The sequence below is a fragment of the Erinaceus europaeus genome, chromosome 6 (assembly GCF_950295315.1).
Source record: "Erinaceus europaeus chromosome 6, mEriEur2.1, whole genome shotgun sequence".
Classification (NCBI taxonomy): Eukaryota; Metazoa; Chordata; class Mammalia; order Eulipotyphla; family Erinaceidae; genus Erinaceus; species Erinaceus europaeus.
The window spans coordinates 67,930,820-67,953,111 of record NC_080167.1 but is presented as its reverse complement, the minus strand read 5'-3'; the positions used below and the strand labels follow the sequence as shown (position 1 = coordinate 67,953,111).

The 22,292-nt window shown below is 48.3% G+C and overlaps 1 protein-coding gene across 2 annotated transcripts in view; it reads right to left on the bottom strand.

The window, feature by feature from the left end:
* Positions 1–6,179: 6,179 nt before the first annotated feature.
* Positions 6,180–22,292, bottom strand: part of NVL (nuclear VCP like) — a 62,313-nt gene continuing 46,200 nt past the window's right edge. For both annotated transcript variants that reach the window (XM_007530167.3, XM_007530168.3), the window contains 3 exons: positions 18,656–18,744; positions 16,520–16,590; positions 6,180–6,747 (listed from right to left, as the gene is read on the bottom strand). In XM_007530167.3, the coding sequence (XP_007530229.1) occupies positions 6,703–6,747; positions 16,520–16,590; positions 18,656–18,744 (205 nt within the window). In that variant the 3' untranslated portion in view covers positions 6,180–6,702. The remainder of the gene's footprint in view (positions 6,748–16,519; positions 16,591–18,655; positions 18,745–22,292) is intronic.

The window sequence follows — 22,292 nt, the reverse complement described above, 5'->3', positions numbered from 1 at the left end:
TGCCATCTCATGGGGCGAGGCTCTTCTCAGGAACAGGCGTGGGACAGATAGACATGCTGTGGGCTCAGGGACACAGCCAGCCAGCCAGAGTCCCAGCAGCTGCCACCAGAGCAGGGAGGGCGGGCGTGGGCCACCTGGCAGGGCACACACTTTACCACAGGTGAGGGCCTGGGTTCAAGCCCCTACCACCTTAGGGGAGCACCTGCGTGGGCGAACAGTGGAATTGTGCTGTGGTGTTTCATCTGTCCCTCATCTTTCAGCTAAATAACAATGACGATGATGATGGTGATGAAGGAAGGAGGGAAGGAAGTGAGGAAGAAAAGAAGAAACCAGAGGACGGCACTAAACCTGGAAGCAGGATGTCCCCTGAATCCCACATGTCAGAGCGATGCTCTGCTTCTCTCTCTCTGTCACTATGTTGTTCCAATAAACAAAAGGAAGAAGGAAAGAGAAGGGTCTGGGTGGTGGTGCACCTGGCTGGGCACATCTGGGTCTGAGCAGGAGGGGACTGTGGGGGCGGGGGAGCAAGTCTGCAGGCGTCTCTCTCTCCTTCTCTATCTCCCCCCTCCTCAATTTTCATTCTTTAATATTTATGTATCCACTTTTGTCACCCTTGTTATTTATTGTAGCTATTATTGTTGTTATTGATATCGTCGTTGCTGGATAGGACAGAGAGAAATGGAGAGAGGAGGGGAAGACAGAGGGGGAGAGAAAGACAGACACCTGCAGACCTGCTTCACCGCTTGTGAAGCGACTCCCCTGCAGGTGGGGAGCCGGGGGGCTTGAACCAGAATCTTCATACCGGTCCTTGTGCTTTGCGCCAGGTGTGCTTAATTCGCTGCGCTACCGCCCGACTCCCTTTTTTTCATTTTAAACAAGATGCTTGACTTGAAGGGAAAACTAGGATTCATTCCTTTCTTTCTTTCTATTTTGCTTCTAGGGTTATCACTGGGGTTTGGTGCCTGCACTATAAATCCACTGCTCCTGGAGGCTATTTTTTCCCCTTTTGTTGCCTTTGTTGTTTATAGTTGTGGTAGTTATTATTATTGCTGTCATTGTTGTTGGATAGGACAGAGAGAAATGGAGAGAGGAGGTGCGCTACTGCCTGGCCCCCTGCTATTTATTTGTCTCTTAAAGTTAAACTGCACCACCGAACCACCTTGACCCCGCCACCTTCAGATTAATATGGTCATTCTTAGTCTTTTTTTCTTTAATATTTTTATTTATTATTGCATAGAGACAGAGGGAAACTTGGGGGGGGGGGAGACAGACACCTGCAGCCCTGCTTCACCACTTGTGAAGCTTTCCTCCTGCAAGTGGGGACCAGGGGCTTGAACCCAGGTCCTCGTGCACTGTGAGTGCTTAACCAGTTGTGTCACTGCCTGGCCCCCTCAGTCTTTTTTTTTAATGCCTCCAGAGCTCAGTGCCTACACTACAAATCCACTATTCCTGTGACCATTTTTCTGATTTTTTTGATAGCACGGAGAGAAATGGAGAAGATAGAGGGGGAGAAAGATAGACACCTGCAGACCTGCCTCACTGCTTGTGAAGCGACTCCCCCTAAAGGTGGGTAGCCGGGGGCTCGAACCGGGATCCTTGCGTGAGTCCCTGCGCTTCAGACTATGTGTGCTTAACCCGCTGTGCCACTGCTCAGGCCCCTGTTCTCAGTCTTGACTCCTTCTTTGGGCCTTTCTCCTCACTTGCTGCTTCAAAAAGGAGCCAGCAGCCCCCCTCCTCAATGTCGGTCTGTCTATCTAACAAAGAAACGGAGAGAGGAGCCAGGTGGTGGTTCAGCTGGTTAAGAGCTCACATCACTGCAGGAGGACCCAGGCTCAAGCCCCTGGCCCCCACCGGCAGGGGGAATGCTTTATGAGTAGTGAAACAGGGCTGCAGATATCTCTCAGCCTCTCTCCTTCTTCCCTCAATTTCTGTTTCTATCCAAAGAAAAAGAAACAGAGAGGGACCTGGTGGTGGGCACCTGACTGAGCACACGTTACAGTGCTCAAGGACCTGGGTTCGAGACGCCAGTCCCCACCTGCAGAAGGAAAGCTTTGCAAGTGATGAAGCAGTGCTGCAGGTATCTCTCTTCCTCTCTATCTCCCCTACCCTCTCGATTTCTGGCTGTCTCTAGCCAATAAATAAAAATTAAAAAAACTGAAAGAAAAAACTTAACTTAAAAAAAAACGAAAACAGAGAAGGAAAAATGAGCAGTGGATTCATCATGTAGGGACCAAACCACAGCAACAGCTCTATTGGCAATACAAAAGAAAAAGAAAGAGGGGGTCGGACTTAATCACATTGGATTAAGCACATGTGGTGTGGAGTGCAAGGACCAGCGTAAAAATCCTGGTTTGAGCCCCCGGCTCCTCACCTGCAGGGGAGTCGCTTCACAGGCAGTGAAGCAGGTCTGCAGGTGTCTGTCTTTCTCTTCCCTTCTCTGTCTTCCCCGCCTCTCTCCATTTCTCTGTCAACAACAATAATTACAACATCATCAACAATAATAATTACAACAACAACAAAAAACCAACAAGGGCAACAAAAGGGAAAATAAATAATAAGAAAATTAAATAAAAATTAAATTTAAAAAAAGAGAAGAAAAAAAGAAAAAGAAGCTGGGGGTAGGTAGCATAATGGTTATGCAAACAGACTCTTATGCCTGAGGCCCTGAAGTTCCAGGTTCAGTCCCCTATACCACCATAAGCCAGAGCTGTTTACTCTGGTTAAAAAAAAAAATAATAATGAAAGAAGAGAAAAAGAAAAAGAAACAAACTAGAAGGAAAGGCCGTTGCTGGGTTGGGGAGACAGCTTAATGGTTTTGCAAGACTCTCACACCTGAGACTCTTGAGGTCCCAGGTTCAATCCCCAGCACCACCATCAGACAGAGCTGAGGAAGCCTCTGGTCTCTCTTGCTCTGTATCTTCCTCCCTCCCTCTCTCTCTCTCATAAATAAGTAAATACTTTTTTTTGCCTCCAGGGCTATTGTTGGGGCTTGGTGCCTGCACCACATATCCACTGCTCCTGGAGGCTATTTTTTTCCCCTTTTGTTGCCTTTGTTTTTCTATCTTTGTTGTGGCTATTATTATTGTTGTTATCATAGTTGTTGGATAGGACAGAGAGAAATGGAGGAAGGGAAGACAAGAGAGGGGTACAGACAGACACCTGTAGACTTGCTTCACCGCCTGTGAAATGACACCCAGGTGGGGAGCTGGGAGCTTGAACTGGGATCCTTACGCCGGTCCTTGCACTTAGCGCCATGTGCGCTTAACCCGCTGCACCACTACCCGACTCCCTAAGTAAATACATGTTTAAGAAAGAATGAACAGCTGTCAGGGTGGGTGGAGCTGCAGAAGGCTGGGCCTGGGGGCCCTGGCACAGCAGTGCATCCCCAATGGGGTGCCACAACGTCCCGGTCTAACCGTGGGCATCGGGCCTGGGTGGTGGGGCCTGTGGGTGGGGGGAGGGGCCGTTCCAGATGGACGGAGCATCCAGAGTAAAGGCCAGTGGGGCAGGGGGCGGGGGACAGCTGGAGATGACAGGGTGGGTCAGCAAAGGACACTCAGCCTAGAAGGAGCCCCCAGGCTCAACAGCCTGCAGCTCTTAAGCAGAGCCGGGCTCTGGAGACCAAGAGAAAGTGCAAAGGTGGAGGGTTTTGCTGGAATAGCTGTAGTCGAGGTCAGGGGACAGGACAAGGGGCAAATGGGGCATGGTGTCAGCTGACAGGGGCCACGCCGGCCAGACAGCAGGAGGACATTAAGTTCCGTGATGTGGTTAACTCGTGCTGTGTGCGGGGACCGTGGCCTCCGTGCAGACGGGACGGGAGAGGCAGGTGAACCAGGCTGGTGTCAGAGCCAAACACCGTGACCAGTGGCCAAGGTACGTGACTGCCGGCTCTCTGGCCTGGGGGAGGAAGGTCAACACCTGGACCCCATCTGCTTTTCCAGCCTCTAGGAAGACAATATTCTCAGCTGTGAGACAGCATGGACTTTTTACCTCCACACCCAAGACACGGCTTCTTTGGAGCCACCTCTGCCGGCCTTTCCCTTCCTGCAAGGTCAGGGTTTACCCAACAGCGGAGCCAGACCGCACTGCCGCCCACGAGCCAGGAGAATATTCCAGGGGCTCCTGTCCACATGCCCTTGAGGGCTGCATGTTGCCTTCATGCACGTCCTCCAGGAGAAACAAATGGAGGCTTATTTTAATTGCCAAATTCAGTCAGCTTATTACTATTAGTTCTCTGCCTCAGGGTTATTACTGGGGCTCAGTGCCTGCACTACAGAGTCAGTCCACTGCTCCCGAAGGCCACTTTTACCATTTTGTTGTCCTTGTTGTTACCCTTGCTGTTGTCATTGTTATTGTTGTCGTTGTTGGATAGGGCAGAGAAATGGAGAGAGGAGGGGAAGACAGAGGGGGAGAGAAAGACAGACACCTGCAGACCTGCTTCACCGCCTGTGAAGTGACACCCCCTGCAGGTGGGGAGTCGGGGGCTCGAACTGGGATCCTTACACCGGTCCTTGCGCTTTGCACCACATGTGCTTAACCCGCTGCGCTACTGCCCAACTCCCCAGAGAGAGATTTCTAAGTGACTGAGGACTGTGTCTGCAGCAGAGAGGGTGCTAAGGTGCTTTCTTGCTGACCCAGCTTTCGGAAACAAGAGCCTCCTAGAAGCTCTCCCCTGCCAGGTCTCCCGCCACCATCTGCGTGGGAACCGAGCAGCGCCCGCACTCCTCACCCCAGACCTCTGCTCAGACAGACTCTGGAACCTGCCGCGGGGCCTGCTCAGACCGCAGGGCTCCCAGCAGACTATCTGCCCCTGCTTGCTCTTGGCCTGACTTGTTCAAACGCTGTTCATCAGGACACCGGTCCACGGGGCTGCTTTAACAGAGGAAAAAGCTGCTTAAGCAAGTGAACGCTCACATGGCCCATTCGGTCAGGGTGAGGAGACTACCTCAACGGCTCAGGATTCTGTTGTGCCTTTGTTTACCTGGCTGAAGATAGTAGGCATTTTTTTTTAAAGAGTAAGTTGTGGGAGTTGGGCGGTAGTGCAGCAGGTTAAGCACAAGGACCAGCGTAAGGATCCCGGTTCGAGCCCCCGGCTCCCCACCTGCAGGGGAGTCGCTTCACAGGCGGTGAAGCAGGTCTGCAGGTGTCTGTCTTTCTCTCCCCCTCTGTCTTCCCCATCTCTCTCCATTTCTCTGTCCTATCCAACAATGACTATAACAATAATAAGGGCAACAAAAGGGAATAAATAAATATAAAAAACATTAAAAAGTGTGTTTTAGTGTGTGTGTGGTGTGTGTTTGAGGGGAGACATGCCCCATCTTTGCTTTTAGGCCAAGGAAGATTCACGTGTTCGATGCAAAGAGACTGACGGTTATTTAGCCCAAGAGACTTTGCTTCTAAGGAGCTGCTCTCACCACTTCTGTCTGCCCACAGTAGACAGACAGACAGACATCTACATCTACTTATGATGCCTGGGGAGGAAGCTATACAGGACTTGTGAGGAAAAAGCAACAAAAGGAAATGCAGTCAAGTTCATGTACCAGAGAGAGATGATTAAGAATAAAGAAAAAATCAGCATTTCGTTGTTGCTACACCAGGTCACTGCTGGGGACTGAACCTGGAACCTGACTCACCTATACATACTCTCATTTCCTTTTGAAGTATTTATTTATTCCCTTTTGTTGCCCTTGTTGTTTTTTATTGTTGTAGTTATTATTGTTGTCGTCGTTGTTGGATAGGACAGAGAGAAATGGAGAGAGGAGGGGAAGACAGAGAGGGGGAGAGGAAGACAGACACCTGTAGACCTGCTTCACTGCTTGTGAAGCGACTCCCCTGCAGGTGGGGAGCCAGGGGCTTGAACTGGGATCCTTACGCCGGTCCTTGTGTTTGGCTCCACGTGCGCTTAACCCACTGCGCTACTGCCCAACTCCCCCCACCATTTTTTAAAGAATTCATCTATTCCTGAGAAAGGAGAGAGAGAGAACCAGCCATCACTCTGGTACATGTGCTGCTGGGGACTGAACTGGGGACCTCACGGCTGAGAATCCAATGCTTTATCCGCTGCGCCACCTCCCAGACCACATTTCTCTACACACTTTCTCCATTTTTCCATTGTACTCAAACTAGTCCGGGTTTCTTTAATAGAATCAGGCAGAGTAGAGACTTAGTAAAAACACAAGTAGGTAAGCAACCCCTATATTGAGTGGTCGTAAGTCATGACATTTCTTTCTACGTGAGGAGTGTCATGACTTTTCCAACAAACCTGAACTCGGACACAGCAGTGCTGTGAGAAATGATGCGGAAGTTCTTCAGAAAGTGTCAGCTGGGTCCTGGCCAAAGGGATGGTAGCCGGCCGCCCCATCTGGCAACACCCGGGGGAAGGGCAGTGTCTGCATCTGGCAACACCTGGGGGAAGGGCAGTGTCTGCATCTGACGAGCTGCACGGAGTATTTTCGGGGTCGCCCAGCAGCACCCCAGAATAGCACGGGTGTGGCAGGGGAGCACGAGTGAGCACAGGGGCAGGCGTCCTCTCTGCTTCCTCTCAGACAGCCCAGCGGGGAGAGGCTCTTCTCTAAATCCAAGAGCGTTTCAACAGTGAACAGAAAGCATCGCCGTGTCAGCAGCGCAGCATTGCTTTTCTTTTTCTTCCAGAGGAGGCAGGGTGTCTCTTGGGCTCTGGCCGGAGGAGGCGCTGAAGCGAGGTCAGCGGCTGAGGGAGCGCTGCAGGGCCTCGTACATCACCTGATCCTGGGGAGAAGGCAGAAGGCAGAAGGCAGAGCTGGGCTGAGTGCTGGGGCGGCCAGGCGGTGCCTCGGAAAGCCCCGGCCCCAGAGGGCAGCTGTGTTTGCAGACAGGCTCCTTACTGACTTGGAATATGGATTTGATCTGCCGCCCGCCTTACAAGAGAGAAGCAGCACAGCACAGTCTGATGCAGTGCCTGCTGCCCCCCATCCCAGCGCCCGACAACGGCCAATGGGTCCCAGGGAGGGGCTGGAAGGGGCTCCGAGGCGGCTGCAGAACAGCGACATCCAAGTTCATCATGTGGCCACAGAGTTCCAGAGCCTCTTGCTGGGATATACAACTACTTACACTGGCGCCTAGCTCTAAGATTAACCCTCAGAAAGGGGACCCCCAGCGCCACCACAGGCCGGAGCTGAGCTGGTCTCTGGGCACCAAAACCAAAACCACCAAAGGGCTGGGTGACACCCCACCCGCTGTGTGAGAGGACAGCCATTTCCTCGTGTCGGGGCCAACAGGATATGGGAAAATTGGAGATTTCCTACTTGCTTTTCTGAAGATTTATTTATTTAACCGTCTGGGGAGGGGAGGGGAGGGGGCAGGGAGGGCTTCTCGGCGGCGGCGCTAGGCGCCAGGAATTCCATCTGGGGTCTCACCCGGGGCAGATCCAGCCTCTTCCCGCTGAACGGCCCTGGAGCCCACCCCACCACCCCCTTGCTCTTCTGTTAACGTTACTCACAAGCTCATTTCTTTTCCCGTGAAAGGCCTGTTCATACTCTGGTCATTTTTTTTTGTACTATGACGCCGGTCTTTCTTTTTTTTTTTTTTAATATTTATTTTATTTATTTTATTTATTTACTCCCTTTTGTTGCCCTTGTTGTTTTATTGTTGTAGCTACTGTTGTTGTCGCTCTTGGGTAGGACAGAGAGAAATGGAGAGAGGAGGGGAAGACAGAGAGGGGGAGAGAAAGACAGACACCTGCAGACCTGCTTCACCGCCTGTGAAGCGACTCCCCTGCAGGTGGGGAGCCGGGGTTCGAACCGGGATCCTTATGCCGGTCCTTGTGCTTTGCGCCACCTGCGCTTAACCCGCTGCGCTACAGCCCGACTCCCAACACCGGTCTTTCTTATCAACTTATCTAGTCTTTCCTTATGTACACGGGAGCTTATAAACTTGCGAACGGCTTTTGGTTACTTGTCCTCTGACAAATATTTCCTGTTACCAAAGAAAGCTGCTTTCTTATCAGGCCCTTCAGTGCTTTTATTTGTGACTACTGAATTCTGTGTTCCAACAAGGATGTCTCTGAGGCCACAGGAACATTATTTCCTTAAAGTACTCTGAGTCACCAGGGCATCTCTGCTGAGGCTTGACAGCTGAGTAATCCTACTGGTGCTGACGGGCTTTTTCTTTCTTTTTTTTTTTTTTTTTGTCTCATGCACGGCAGAGCAGACACCCACTGAGGTGAGCTATCCTGCTGACCCACTACACCTGACACAGAGCTTGGGTGGTGGGAGTGGTTTAGAAGTATAGCCCTGCAATCTGAAGTATCTCCTGAGCTACTATGAATCACTGCTTTATGTTCTCATTCTTTGAGGCTAAGAGCTCCACACTGGCACCTGCAGTGCTGCGGGTGGGGTGGGGGCGCGGGGCCTCCTGCACTGCTGCGGCTCCCCACCCACCGTATCTCCTCAAGACTCACGCCAGGTCTGTTTCTAAAACAGAAGCTCTTGTTTCTTATTCACAAGGGTAGTTTCCAGTATGAAAGCCACTAAACCAGTAAGTTAATAAAACTGCAGGGTTTCCATAGTATTAAAAGGGGGGAAAAAAAAGAAAAAGAGAAAAAGAAAAACTGAGTTTGGGTGAGGTTCCTTTCTTTTTAAAAAAATTTTAAAAAATATTTATTTTCCCTTTTGTTGCCCTTGTTGTAGTTATTATTGTTATTGATGTCGTTGTTGTTGGATAGGACAGAGAGAAATGGAGAGAGGAGGGGAAGACAGAGAGGGGGAGAGAAAGACAGACACCTGCAGAGCTGCTTCACCGCCTGTGAAGCGACTCCGCTGCAGGTGGGGAGCCGGGGGCTCGAACCGGGATCCTTACACCGGTCCTCATGTTTGGCTCCACGTGCGTTTAACCCTCTGCGCTACCGCCAGACTCCCGAGGTTCCTTTCTATGAGTGAACGAAGTCACAGCAGACAGACTAGAAATGCCACTGGCGATAGGCATGGGGAAACTTCCTCAAGGTCTCAGGTCTCCACCAGAGCATTCAGTTCTAGGTCTCTGGTGAGCAGGTGACACGGACAAAGCCAGATCAGGAGTGTGTCAGGCTGGACTGGCCTGTGCGCTGACTCGCTCAAGGGAGACAAGGAAGAACGAGTGGCCTAGCTGCTCGCGGAAAGACTCTGGTCTTCATGTTGGGCAAAACTGTCTTAGCAAAACGCCAGGCTACTCCTCTTCGCAGGAGCACACCGCCACACAGCTTCTCTTCAGAAAGAGGAGGGTGGGGTCTTCAGCTGGTGCCCACCACACTGCACCAGGGAAGCAGGACTCTGGACACCCAGAGACGGGAGGTTTGTGCATTCGCCTCGCTGCCTGAGGGCTGACTAGCTGGGCCAGGTGACTGCCTGCTCCTGGGCCTCTGAATCCAAAGTCGACTGCTGTTAGCTGACTGTTAGACCCCGAGTCTGCATGTCCTTACTTCAAACCCTGGATTCATGACTGTGTGGTGCCAGGGAGTCAACTGCTCTCAGGAAAGAGAAAGCAGCAGCCAAGAGGAGAGAGGGAGAGGGAGAGGGAGAGGGAGAGGGAGAGGGAGAGGGAGAGGGAGAGGGAGAGGAAGAACAAGTCCGAAAGGGGGCGGGAGGCAGCCTGGGGCTGTGGCTCCGAGAGGAGGGAGGCAGGCTGGGGCGTTGGCCTGGAAGGCAGGAAGCAGGACACTCAGACGTCAAGAGCACAAAGATAGAAAAGCAGACATCCAAACAACCAAGCATATAAAACCACGCTGGGCATTTGTCGCCGGGGACACGTACAATCCGAAGCCCCGATGGGATGCGCTTTCGCTCCCAGAGGAAGAGGTGAGACTGAAGGGCTGGCGACACTCAAGTGCTGGCTTGAGCTTGAGGCAACTGGGACTCTCTCAAAACGCCGAATGGCCAAGTCGATTGGCAAGAGAGGCTGGCGGTGTCCTAATGAGTTAAACAGACGCTCACCATGTGACTCACCAACCCCTCTCCCGGTTGGTCATCCACTCAGGAGAGATCAAAATGCACGGTCACACACACACACACACACACACACACACACACACACACACACACACACACACACAACATGCAGAGGGCCTTTATTCAGCGAAGCCCAGAAGCAGCAGGGGAAAGACAAGTAAACTGTGGTGTGTTCACAGAGCAGAGATCTCAGAACAAGGTCCGGACTACTGAAGGCCACAGTGACACGGAGGCACCTTCAGAGCGCTTGCTGGGCCAAGACGCCAGACACAAACGAATGATTCTATTCACATAAAACTCTGCTGGGGTCAGGGGTGGGGAGGAAGCAATCAACCGGAGCCCGGCTCAGCTCTGGCTTAGGGGGACGCAGGGACGTCCTGGGACAACTGGAGCCTCAAGCGTGAGCGTCTCCCATAACCATTACGCTGTCTCCTCAGCCCACCACGCCCACCACTTTCTCAAGCAGGTAAACGAAGATGACGGTGATAGACAGCAGAGCGATGGCTACCTGAGTGGGGCCTAGAAGGCCCTATAAAAAAACAAAAGGGTGGTCTGGAAGGTGGCGCAGTGGATAATGCGCTTGACTCTTAAGCGTGAGGTCCTGAGTTCAAGCCCCGGCGCACATGTACCAGAGTGAGGTCTGGTTCTTTCTCTCCTCCTTTCTCATCAATCAATAAATAAAGTCTTAAAAAAAAAAAAAACCAAAAAAAAAAAAAAAAAAAAAACCAAAAATAAAAAGGGGCGCTTTTTTTGCCTCCAGGGTTATTGCCGGGGCTCGGTGCCTGCACCCCGAATCCATTGCTCCTAGAGACCATTTTTTCCCTTTCTGTTACCTTGGTTGTTTTACCATTGTTGTGGTTATAATTATCATTGTTACTGATGTTGTTGTTGTTGGATAGGACAGAGAAATGGAGAGGAGGGGAAGACAGAGAGGAGGAGAGAAAGACAGACACCTGCAGACCTGCTTCACCGCCTGTGAAGCGACTCCCCTGCAGGTGGGGAGCTGGGGCTCGAACCAGGATCCTTACGCCGGTCCTTGCGTTTTGTGCCATGTGCGCTTAACCCACTGCGCTACCACATGACACCCCCCCTTTTTTTTTTAACCAGAGCACTACTCAGCTCTGGCTTATGGTAGTGCTAGGGCCTGAACCTGGGACTTTGGAGCCTCAGACACGAGAGTCTCTTTGCAGAAGCACTGTGCTGTCTACCCCCACACCCTCCACAAGGCACTTTCTCAGGTGATGAAAATGCTCCCCAGCTTGACCACCACGCCGGCTACACTTGTCAAAACCCACAGATGCACACCGTTAAGCGCGTGCCTTACTCTAAACTAAAATGTAAAGGGTAAGTTAAGGTTGGAGGGTGAGGGTGGCAAAGTGCCCTAATTATTGAAAATCCCCAAAGCACAGACTGCAAGGAAGGAGAAACCAAACCAACCAAACAAAAAAGCACGAGGGTTAGGGAGGAGGTGTGTGCAGTGGTCAGTGCTAGAGTGCCGGCCTTGCATGTGTGTGGCCCTCCCTGGGTTTGATTCCTGAGACCTCCTGGGAGAGCAACAAATAAACAGAACTCCATGGATGGTGGAGGGATCCTTGGCTCTCTTCCCCTATTTCACAAAGTCATTTAAAGAAAATACATGCATGAAACTCTAATTTCGATACCCAGCTCTACATCATTAAAAAAAAAAAAGAGAGATAATTTCGTAACAGAGCATCTTTCTGGCACCTGCAGTGCTAGGGAGTGGGCTAGGACCTTAGGATTTCAAGTCCTGTACGTAGCACTGCACCATCTTCTGAGTTAAGGGGGAAAAAAAACCACCCAAATCTTTGTGAGGACAAGTGTGTCATTAAGTCTTTCATTATTTAGAATAATAATTTAAAAAAATACAGCAATAAACAATGGCTATAACAACAACAACCACAACAAGGACAACAAAATGGGAAAAATAGCCTCCAGGAGCAGTGGATTCGTAGTGCTGGCACAGAGCCCCAGCGATAACCCTGGAGGCAAAAACAAAATAAAACAAAAAAAACCACAATAATATCAATGGCTAATTGTTCTCAATTTTAATTGGTAAGTTTGTCCAATAGCCAAAGGTATTTAGCAAAACAAAAACACTGTCTTGAGTATGCAAAAATGCCTAAGTGATGAAGACAACTGATTCTCTTGAGTAATAAACTCAGATTGTAGGGAGTCCTGGGATTCCCACACAGACGTGATGGGCCTAGACCTCTAACAGATCCCTCTCACCACTGTCACTGGTCATCTCCACCAGGAACAGCGTAATGGATGCCTCTGTGGGCACCTACAGGACCTGGCCCTCAATGGGGACCAAAAAGGGTAGGGAACGTTCCATTCTCCAAAAGGAGGCTGGATAGCAGACTCTGCCCACCACCCGAGGATGATGAGTCCTGAAACTGGCGCAGCCTGGAATGTTCCTAGCCGTGACCACAGAATGTGAGCTCAGACCTACAGGGATGCAGAGGTTACACAGGCTCCTGTGCTGACTATGGGCCCCAAATCAGATCAATGGGGTTTACAGTTAACAATATTTATATACTTTCCCCATATTTGGGAGCTACTCTCTTCCCTGATCCAGCTTTCTAATCCTTTTTCCAACTATGACACCATCTCCCCAGACACTAACTTAGGTCACCTGCATACCAGATGTCAGGCTCAGGCAAAAACTAGTTGGGTCATGGGCCCCTTGGAATATGCCTAAAATAGACCTACGAGCTTTTTCCAAAACAGAGACCCCAAATCTTCACCCACAATATTCCAGCCTTTAGGTTCATGATTAGTCAACAATTTGCTCTGCTTTATATCTTAACTCTTTTTCAGCCACCAGGTTCCAGATGCTACCATGATGTTAATCCGACTTCCCTGGGTAAACGACCCCAATCAATGAGTCCTGGAGCCGCACCTCCTCAGATCCCTGCCCCACTAGGGAAAGAGAGTATGGATCGACCTGCCAACTCCTATGTTCAGAGGGGAAGCAATTACAGAGGCCAGACCTTCCACCTTCTGCACCCCTGGGTCCATACTCCCAGAGGGTTAAAGAATAGGGAAGCTATCAGGGGAGGGGATGGGATATAGAGTTCTGGTGGTGGGAACCATGTGGAGTTGTACCCCTCTTATCTTATGGTCTTGTCAGTGTTTCCATTTTATTATATATATATATATATATATATATGATTGTTAATTAAAAAAAAAAAACACCTCAGACTGTTTCACTCTTGTGAAAAAAAAAAGAAAGTCACGTGCCAGCCCGATCTGGCGCTAACTGGTTATGTTAACTAATACGATGAGATGGTCAGCTACCTTAGAACAGTCAGACAAGGAGGGTACCAAAACATTTTCTCATATGTGTTTGGACTTTGTCTTCAGAGTTCTCAATCAATAGTCATAATGAGGGACATTAAGTCAAGGACAATAAATGGCTAGTCACATAAAGGAAGTCGTAGTCAATAAACAAGTTCTCATGGTTACAGCAAATTGCACTTTCTCTCCTCTCCTCTCCTCTCCCCTCCCCTCCCCTCCCCTCTCCTTTCCCGGATCAACTAGGAATACCAAAGGAGACCAACCGGGCCCGAAACAAGACAGGACTGGAATAACCACAGGAACCCAGTAAATCACCCGTGAGTACAAACACGTGTGGCTGGTGACAGAGAGGAGAGAGGAGCCTAAGGAGAGATTAAGTGACTGCTAACAGTTCAGCAGTTTATCAGTTGAGACACCACCTCCAGTCTGCTCCACCAACAAGGGGACAGCTGAAGGGAGGAGAGGACTCCCCAGAGACTCACCAAGTGCAACTCCGAGTCTCCATTGCTATTACCCTCAGAATCTGGAGCAGCGACAGGAAGGGACACCAGGGGACAGAGATCTAACCAGGAAACTCAGAAGACCTATACCTCAGAATCTGGAGCAGCGACAGGAAGGGACACCAGGGGACAGAGATCTAACCAGGAAACTCAGAAGACCTATACCTCGGTGGCATAGCTGAGGGGCTGTGAAAGTCTCTTTGCATAACCACTAGGTTATCTCTGCCACACCCTGCTTTATCTCTTGGTCAGTAGTCAGTGATTAAGCTAAGAAGCCTATTGATAGTTTAAAAGCCCTCAGGCTCCCATAGCCTATAGGGAAGGAAAAAAAAAAAAAGAAAGAGCTCCAACTCAGGGATTGAAATAACTGTTAACTTACACCACTATGAACCCTTTAATTAACTTACTTAGACACAAGTCAATCCAGGCAATAGTGATCAATAATTTGAAAAGTACTGATAAAGGGAACTCATAACATAATATATAAAATGGTTAAAACAACAAGAAGAAATATTGGAGAATCGAACCAGGACAAGAGTCCAGCTAAAAGTCCTCCAGAGGATGAAGCACAAAATAATGAGTTCAACATCCAAACATTAGCTAAGGAAATAATAAAAGGAGTGAGTAAAGAATTTGAAAAAATTGTAATCAGAAATGCAGGAACAACAAATGAGAATATGGAAGAAAATACTAATTATCTCATGGTTATTAGAGAGCTGAAAGCTGAAATCGCTGAGCTAAGAATGCAACTAGCTGAACAAGCTAAAACAGTATCAGAGCAGGGCAACAAAATAGATGAACTCCAGAAAACAGTAGAGGGCAGAGAGAATAGGATCAATGAGGCTGAAGACAGAATTAGCAAGACTGAGGAAGAATTAGAGACAACTAAAAAAGAAGTAAGAGATCTCAAAAAGAGATTAAGAGATGCTGAAAACAACAACAGAGTCCTATGGAATGACTTCAAAAGAAACAATATACGCATTATTGGCATACCAGAGGAAGAAAGCATTTTCTAGGCCATAGTAGCTGAAAACTTCTCTAGTCTAGACAACATCAAAGACATAAAAATTCAAGAAGCCCAGAGGGTCCCAAACAGAATTAACCCAGACCTAAAGACACCAAGACATTTCATACTTAGAATGCAAAGGAATAAAGATAAAGAAAGGATCCTGAAGGCTGCAAGAGAAAAACAAAGAGTCACCTACAAAGGAAAACCCATAAGATTAGCAGCAGACTTCTCCATACAAACACTACAGGCCAGAAGAGAATGGAAAGATATCTACTGAGTGCTCAATGAGAAAGGCTTTCAACCAAGAATACTATATCCTGCTAGACTGTCATTCAGACTAGATGGAGGCATCGAAACCTTCTCAGACAAGCAACAGTTGAAGGAATCAATCATCACCAAGCCTGCCCTGAAAGAAGTTCTCAAAGGTCTCCTATAAACAATCAGACCACCACAAATAGGCCATATATCAAAACACCCTAAAACTCTACAAGAATGTCGTTAAAATATCTTCAATCTTTGATATCAATACATGTCAATGGCCTGAATTCACCTATTAAAAGACACAGAGTAGGAAGATGGATCAGAAAACACAACCCAACAATATGCTGTCTACAGGAAATCCACTTAACTCAACAAGACAAACACAGACTTAAAGTGAAAGGATGGAAAACTATCATACAAGCCAATGGCCCACACAAAAGGGCAGGAGCAGCTATTCTCATAGCTGACATGATAGACTTTAAAATAGATAAGATTTTAAAAAAGATAGGAATGGACACTACTTAATGCTCAGAGGATCAGTCAATCAAGAGGACTTAACAATTATTAAGATCTATGCACCCAATGAGAAGCCATCTAAATACATCAAACGTCTACTGAAAGAGCCACAGCAATATATTAATGGTTACAGCAAATTGCACCTCTATGAGTTATTCAGAAACAAACTACCTAAAGCCGTACACTGACATTTATTTCCCTGCCAGCCATCTTAAGGGTGCAGTAAACTGACTTTACATACATATTTCCACTTACTAGAGAAAGGATATCTGAAGCAGTCAGAAATCAACACAAAACCCGATGGTTCGGGTAAGGAAGTCTCAGTCAGTCTTTACGTCTTTCTTTTCTGAGCTCTTCTCCAGCTTTATGGTGAAGCTATTTTATCCTTCCCTCAAGTGTACAGGGAAGTGGCTAGAGCCTACTTTGAATAGTCTAGCTCCAAGAAGATTAGAACTGCTTGTCCGAAGGGGTGTGGCTAAGTCAAGTAATACTTCAAATAATGCTTGAACGAGACTGATAAATTCGGAGACGGTACTAAGTAGCTGCCACTGTCTACAAAAGAGTCATTAAAGAATCTGGTTATGGGGGTCAGGTGGTAGCGCACTTGGTTGAGTGCACATTGTAACATGCAAGGACCAGGGTTCAAGCCCCAGTCCCCATCTGCAGGGGAAAGCTTTGTGAGTGGGGAAGCAGTGCTGCAGGTCTCTCTCTGTCTCTCTCCTTCTCTATTACCCCTTCCCTCTCCATTTCTGGCTGTCTCTATCAAATAATTAAAAAAAAAAAGAGAGAGAGAGAGAATAGTTAGAAGTGCGCTTCAGTTTCCAAGAAATACATACAATTTCGATCTCTCAAGAATGCATTGATTAAGACAGTCATTTCATGTGCGTGTGCGAGCCGGGGATTAGACGAGGCTTTCGTGTGTGAAGGGACATATGCCCTCGTCTGTCCCTTACCTTTTTGGATAGAGATGGTTTCACTTTCTTGAAGGCTTCTTCAAAGTGCTTCTGGCTGATTTTGAGCTCACCTGTGGGGCAACAGCAGAAACAGTTCTCAGTAGTGTGCAAGTGGTGGTTCTAACTGAGTTCCTCCTGAGGGGCTTCCAGGCCTGCAAGGCGCTGAGTTCTGAGTCAACCAGTGATGGCACCGGCTGTACATTGTTCAGAAAACTCTTCAAGCCACATACACACCCTGCTTATCACAATGTTTTAGACCCTTTCGAACGTCTGTTTAATTTTTAGATACCTGACCTGTTTAATTTTACATGACTGCTTAAGGATTCTTTTTGTTATATTTATTTACTTATTTTATTTCTTAATTTTTTTTTGCCTCAGTGCCTGCATTCTGAATCCACTGCTCCCATTTTGTTACCCTTGTTGTTATTGCTGCCACTGCTGTTGTTGTTGTTAGATAGGACAGGGAGAAACTGAGAGAGGAGGGGTAAGGCAGAGGGGGAAAGAAAAATAGATACACGCAGTGGTCCAGGAAGTGGCGCAGTGGATAAAACATTGGATTCTCAACCATGAGGTCCTGAGTTCAATCCCCAGCAGCACATGTGCCAGAGTGGTGTCTGGTTCTTTCTCTCTCCTTCTATCTTTCTCATAAATAAAATCTTAAAAAAAAAAAAAAAATACTGGGGAGTCGGGTGGTAGCGCAGCGGGTTAAGCGCACATGGCGCAAAGCACAAGGACCAGCCTAAGGATCCCGGTTCGAGCCCCCAGCTCCCCACCCGCAGGGGAGTCGCTTTACAAGCGGTGAAGCAGGTCTGCAGGTGTCTGTCTTTCTCTCCCCACCTGTCTTCCCCTCCTCTCTCCATTTCCCTATGTCCTATCCAACAACAATAACAACAACAACAACAACAACAACAACAACAAAAAACCCAAAACAAAACAAGGGCAACAAAAGGGAAAATAAATAAATATAATTTTTTTTAAATACTGTCTTTAATGAGATTCCTACTGCTTGAAAAAAAAAAAGACACCCATAAGTATGTTTTCTGTGTTTGTCCTCAGTTTTGAGATATTAGTGACATAGGTGGGAAGCTTATGAAAAGCAACTTAATGATCTGATACAGTTAGAAACAGTGAAGTGTATTACAGTGCACAAGGACCCAGGTTCAAGCCCCTGGTCCTCACCCGCAGGAGGAAAGCTTCACGAGTGGTGAAGCAGGGCAGCAGGTATCTGTCTCTATCCAATAATAAATAAAAATATTAAAAAAAAAAAAAAGTGAAGTGATTACCAAAGTAAAGTTAGTTAAGAGCCTTATCTCTTGCTGTGATAATTTTAACACACTTCAATTTTCTAAGACTGTACCGACTACGGTCATGTAGCATGTAGCAGGCTCCCAGAGCACATTCACCCAGAGCTGGCAGTCTGCAGCGCCTGAGCGGTCTCTCCCCGTCTCTCCTACTCTCTCCCTGCCCATCAGGTCTTAATCCAGGTCCTCCCAGAGACGGATCTCTTTCAACATCATTTCTTTTTTCCTCCAGGGTTATCACCGGGCCTCAGTGCCGGCATGGCTCCAGAATTCTCAAAGGCTGTATTTTTCCCATTATCTTTCCTTTAATAGAGGGGATGTGAGAGAGACAGGGTGAGGGGGGAGATCGAGAGAAGCAGAGACCCCTGCAGCACTGCTTCATCACTCACACAGCTTCTCCCCTGCAGGCGGGGATGGGGGCCAGAGGGAGGTGCAGCGCCCGGCTGAGCGCACGCAAGGACCCAGGTGCAAGCCCCTGCTCTCCACCTGAAGGAGTTTCCCAAGTGGTGAAGCAGCTGTGCAGACATCTCTCTCTCTCCTTCTTTATCTCTTCTCCCATCTCAACTTCTGTCTATCAAGTAAAATAGAAAGAAAAAAGGCCACCGGGGGCTGCAGGTTGGTCGTGCTGCCACTGAGCCCCAGGGGTGACATGCTGGTGGCAATAACATCAACGAGCAGACTTTTGAGAGGCGCAGAGAGAAGCAGGGCATGCCTCCCTCCTCTGGCACACGCACTGCAGGGGTGGACCCTGGGACCCCGGCCCGACGCGCTGACCACACTGCCCGGCAACAGCGTCGCCACCAGCAGTCAGCTCTGAGCGCCTGGAGAACCGTACCTCCTCCGTCTCCGCTCCCATGTCTCGCCATCTCCTGTCTCAGGGCACAGAGAGAAGCTTCCCGCACCAAGGCTGAGAGGTCCGCACCCCTGCAACAACACAAACACTCTTACTCAGTCACTCCGGACACTGCAGACTAGAGGGGAAGGCGACCCCCGGCGTCTTGTAAGACACATATCAAACCATCAGGAAAGGAACTGACCAGGGAGAAGGATGAGTCGCTATACTCAGCAGGACCTTTATTTTCATCTTAAAAGATTTCTTTGTCCCCCACAGCTATGGACATCTAATCTTTGACAAAGGGGCTCAGACTATTAAATGGGGAAAGCAGAGTCTCTTCAACAAATGGTGTTGGAAACAATGAGTTGAAACATGCAGAAGAATGAAACTGAACCACTGTATTTCACCAAATACAAAAGTCAATTCCAAGTGGATCAAGGACTTGGATGTTAGACCACAAACTATCAGATACTTAGAGGAAAATATTGGCAGAATGCTCTTCCGCATAAATTTCAAAGACATCTTCAATGAAACGAATCCAATTACAAAGAAGACTAAGGCAAGCATAAACCTATGGGACTACATCAAATTAAAAAGCTTCTTCACAGCAAAAGAAACCACTACCCAAACCAAGAGACCCCCTCACAGAATGGGAGATCTTTACATGCCATACATCAGACAAGAGTTTAATAACCAACATATATAAAGAGCTTGCCAGATTCAACAAGACAACAAATAACCCCATCCAAAAATGGGGGGAGGACTTGGACAGAATATTCACCACAGAAGAGATCCAAAAGGCTGAGAAACACATGAAAAAATGCTCCAACTCTCTAGCTGTCAGAGAAATGCAAATAAAGACAACAATGAGATACCACTTCACTTCTGTGAGAATGTCATACATCAGAAAAGGTAACAGCAGCAAATGCTCGAGAGGGTGTGGGGTCAAAGGAACCCTCCTGCACTGCTGGTGGGAATGTCAATGGGTCCAATCTCTGTGGAGAACAGTCTGGAGAACTCTCAGAAGGCTAGAAATGGACCTACCCTATGACCCTGCAATTCCTCTCCTGGGGATATATCCTAAGGAACCCAACACATCCATCCAAAAAGATCTGTGTACACATATGTTCTTGGCAGCACAATTTGTAATAGCCAAAACCTGGAAGCAGCCCAGGTGTCCAACAACAGATGAGTGGCTGAGCAAGTTGTGGTATATATACACAATGGAATACTACTCAGCTGTAAAAAATGGTGACTTCACTGTTTTCAGCCGATCTTGGATAAACCTTGAAAAAATCATGTTGAGTGAAGTAAGTCAGAAACAGAAAGATGAATATGGGATTATCTTACTCTCAGGCAGAAGTTGAAAAACAAGATGAGAAACGAAAACACAAGTAGAACCTGAACTGGAATTGGCATATTGCACCAAAGTAAAAGACTCTGGGGTGGGTGGGTGGGAGATTACAGGTCCAAGGATTCAGAGGACCTAGTGGGGGTTGTATTGTTATATGGGAAACTGGGGAATGTTATACATGTACAAACTATTGTACTTACTGTTGAATGTAAAACATTAGTTCCCCAATAAAAAAAATAAAGACTTTGTTTTTTCTAAATAATATATTTTAATATTTACTTTCCCTTTTGTTGCCCTTGTTTTTTAATTATTATAGTTATTATTGTTGTTGATGTCATCGCTGTTGGATAGGACAGAGAGAAATCAAGAGAGATGGGGAAGACAGAGAAGAGGAGAGAAAGACAGACACCTGCAGACCTGCTTCACTGCTTGTGAAGGAAACCCTCTGCAGGTGGGGAGATGGGGGGGGGGGTCGAACCGGGATCTTTATGCTGGTCCTTGCACTTCTCATCATGTGCACTTAACCTGCTGTGCTACTGCCGGACTCCCGATTAGAAGACTTCTAATGTGTACGTGGGGGGCAGGGGGTGGGGCTGGGGCCTCAGACACACACAGTCCAACACTCTGGGTTGCTCTTTCACTCAGATGGAGACAGAAAGGGGAAGACAGCACAGCGTCAGAGCTTCCTCTGGTGTCATGGCACCTCCTATGTGGGGCTGGGGTTCAAACTTGGGCTGTGCACATGGCGAGGCATGCACCCTACCCAATGAGCTATCTCTTACTTTCCCCAAATATTTCTCACTTTGAAAAGAAAGGAAACTGAAGAAAACAAAGAAGTGAATCAAATATATTTCTAAGTTAGTAGCCATATATATGTGTGTGTGTGTGTGTGTGTGTATATATATATATATATATATATATTTTTTTTTTTTTTTTGCCTCCAGGGTTACTGCTGGGTTTCGGTGCCTGTACTATATGAGTCTACTGCTTCTAGAGGTCATTTTTCCCCATCTTGTTGCCCTTGTTGTTGTCATTATTGTCATTGTTGCCATTAATGTTGTTGTTGTTGTATGGGACAGAGAGAAATCAAGAGAGGAGGGGAGACAGAGGGGGAGAGAAAGATAAGACACCACAGACCTGCTTCAACACCTGTGAAGTGACCCCCTGCAGGTGGGGAGCCGGGGGCTCAAACCGGGATCCTTACACTCTGTGCCATGTGCACTTAACCTGCTGTGCTACTGCCCAGCCCCCAGTAGCTATAGATTTTAATGGCTCAAATCAAAATAAAAAACATCCAGCCAGCAGAAAGAAACGCATTTACTTGCACTTCAAGCCAAGTCAAGCACACACACCATGCGTTATTTCAGCTATGACAAGAACTAACAAGCCCTTCTGCAGTGACACAGCCAGTCAGTGGGGTCTGTGTTGGTAAGACACTGGAGCTGGCTGGTGTTCACTGCGTCCGGGCTCTCTAGAGGCTCCTGGAGGAAGTGCTTGAATCGGAGGGGCTCAAACCTTATTTCCAGACAGTGAATGTACTTGCTGAATCCTGACAATAAAGACTATATATCTAATTAAATTCCTAACTCCTAATTACTGGAGCTGAAGTCAGTCACTGAACTCAGTGCTTCTGCTGGGAAAGTGTCAGCATCATGACATTGTCTGACCAGGGCTGCAGGGCTGGAGAGACAGCTCCCTTGGCACGTGCCCTGCTGGGCTACGTGCATGCCGCAGATCCAATGCCCCGGCCACCTTGAAGGAAGCGTCAGTGCTGTGGTGTCTCTCCCCACCCCCTGCCGAACCAACAAGAGAAAAGGAGGTCACTTACAGCAGGGGTTTCACGCCTCTCCTCAGTGCCCTAATGTCCCAGAGAGACGACACCCCATGATAGAAACTGGCAGCGTTCAGTCTCCAGGCTGTGCCGACAGTGGCATTAACCCCCAAGTGCTGGACGATGACTCACGGGCATAGAGCAGACTTGCCAGCCCCAGGCCAGGCCCACTGCCTGGCGCTGCATCCAGCAGATCAGATAGTGCTCTGGTCCACCCCTTCCGCTTCCCACTCTCACGAAGGCATCAGGCCACAGCTCACCCAGGAACACAGCCGACTCGCCACGCCTGATCCGTCACGCCTGACCCGTCAGTGAGCCTGGCACCCACCGTGCTGGAGGAGGCGTCAGAGCTGTGATATCTCTCTCTCTCTCTCTAAGTGGGTCTCTACAGGCTGGCAGATGGCTCACCCAGGAGAGCTCAGTGGAGCAACACTGTCTCTTCTCTTTTTTCT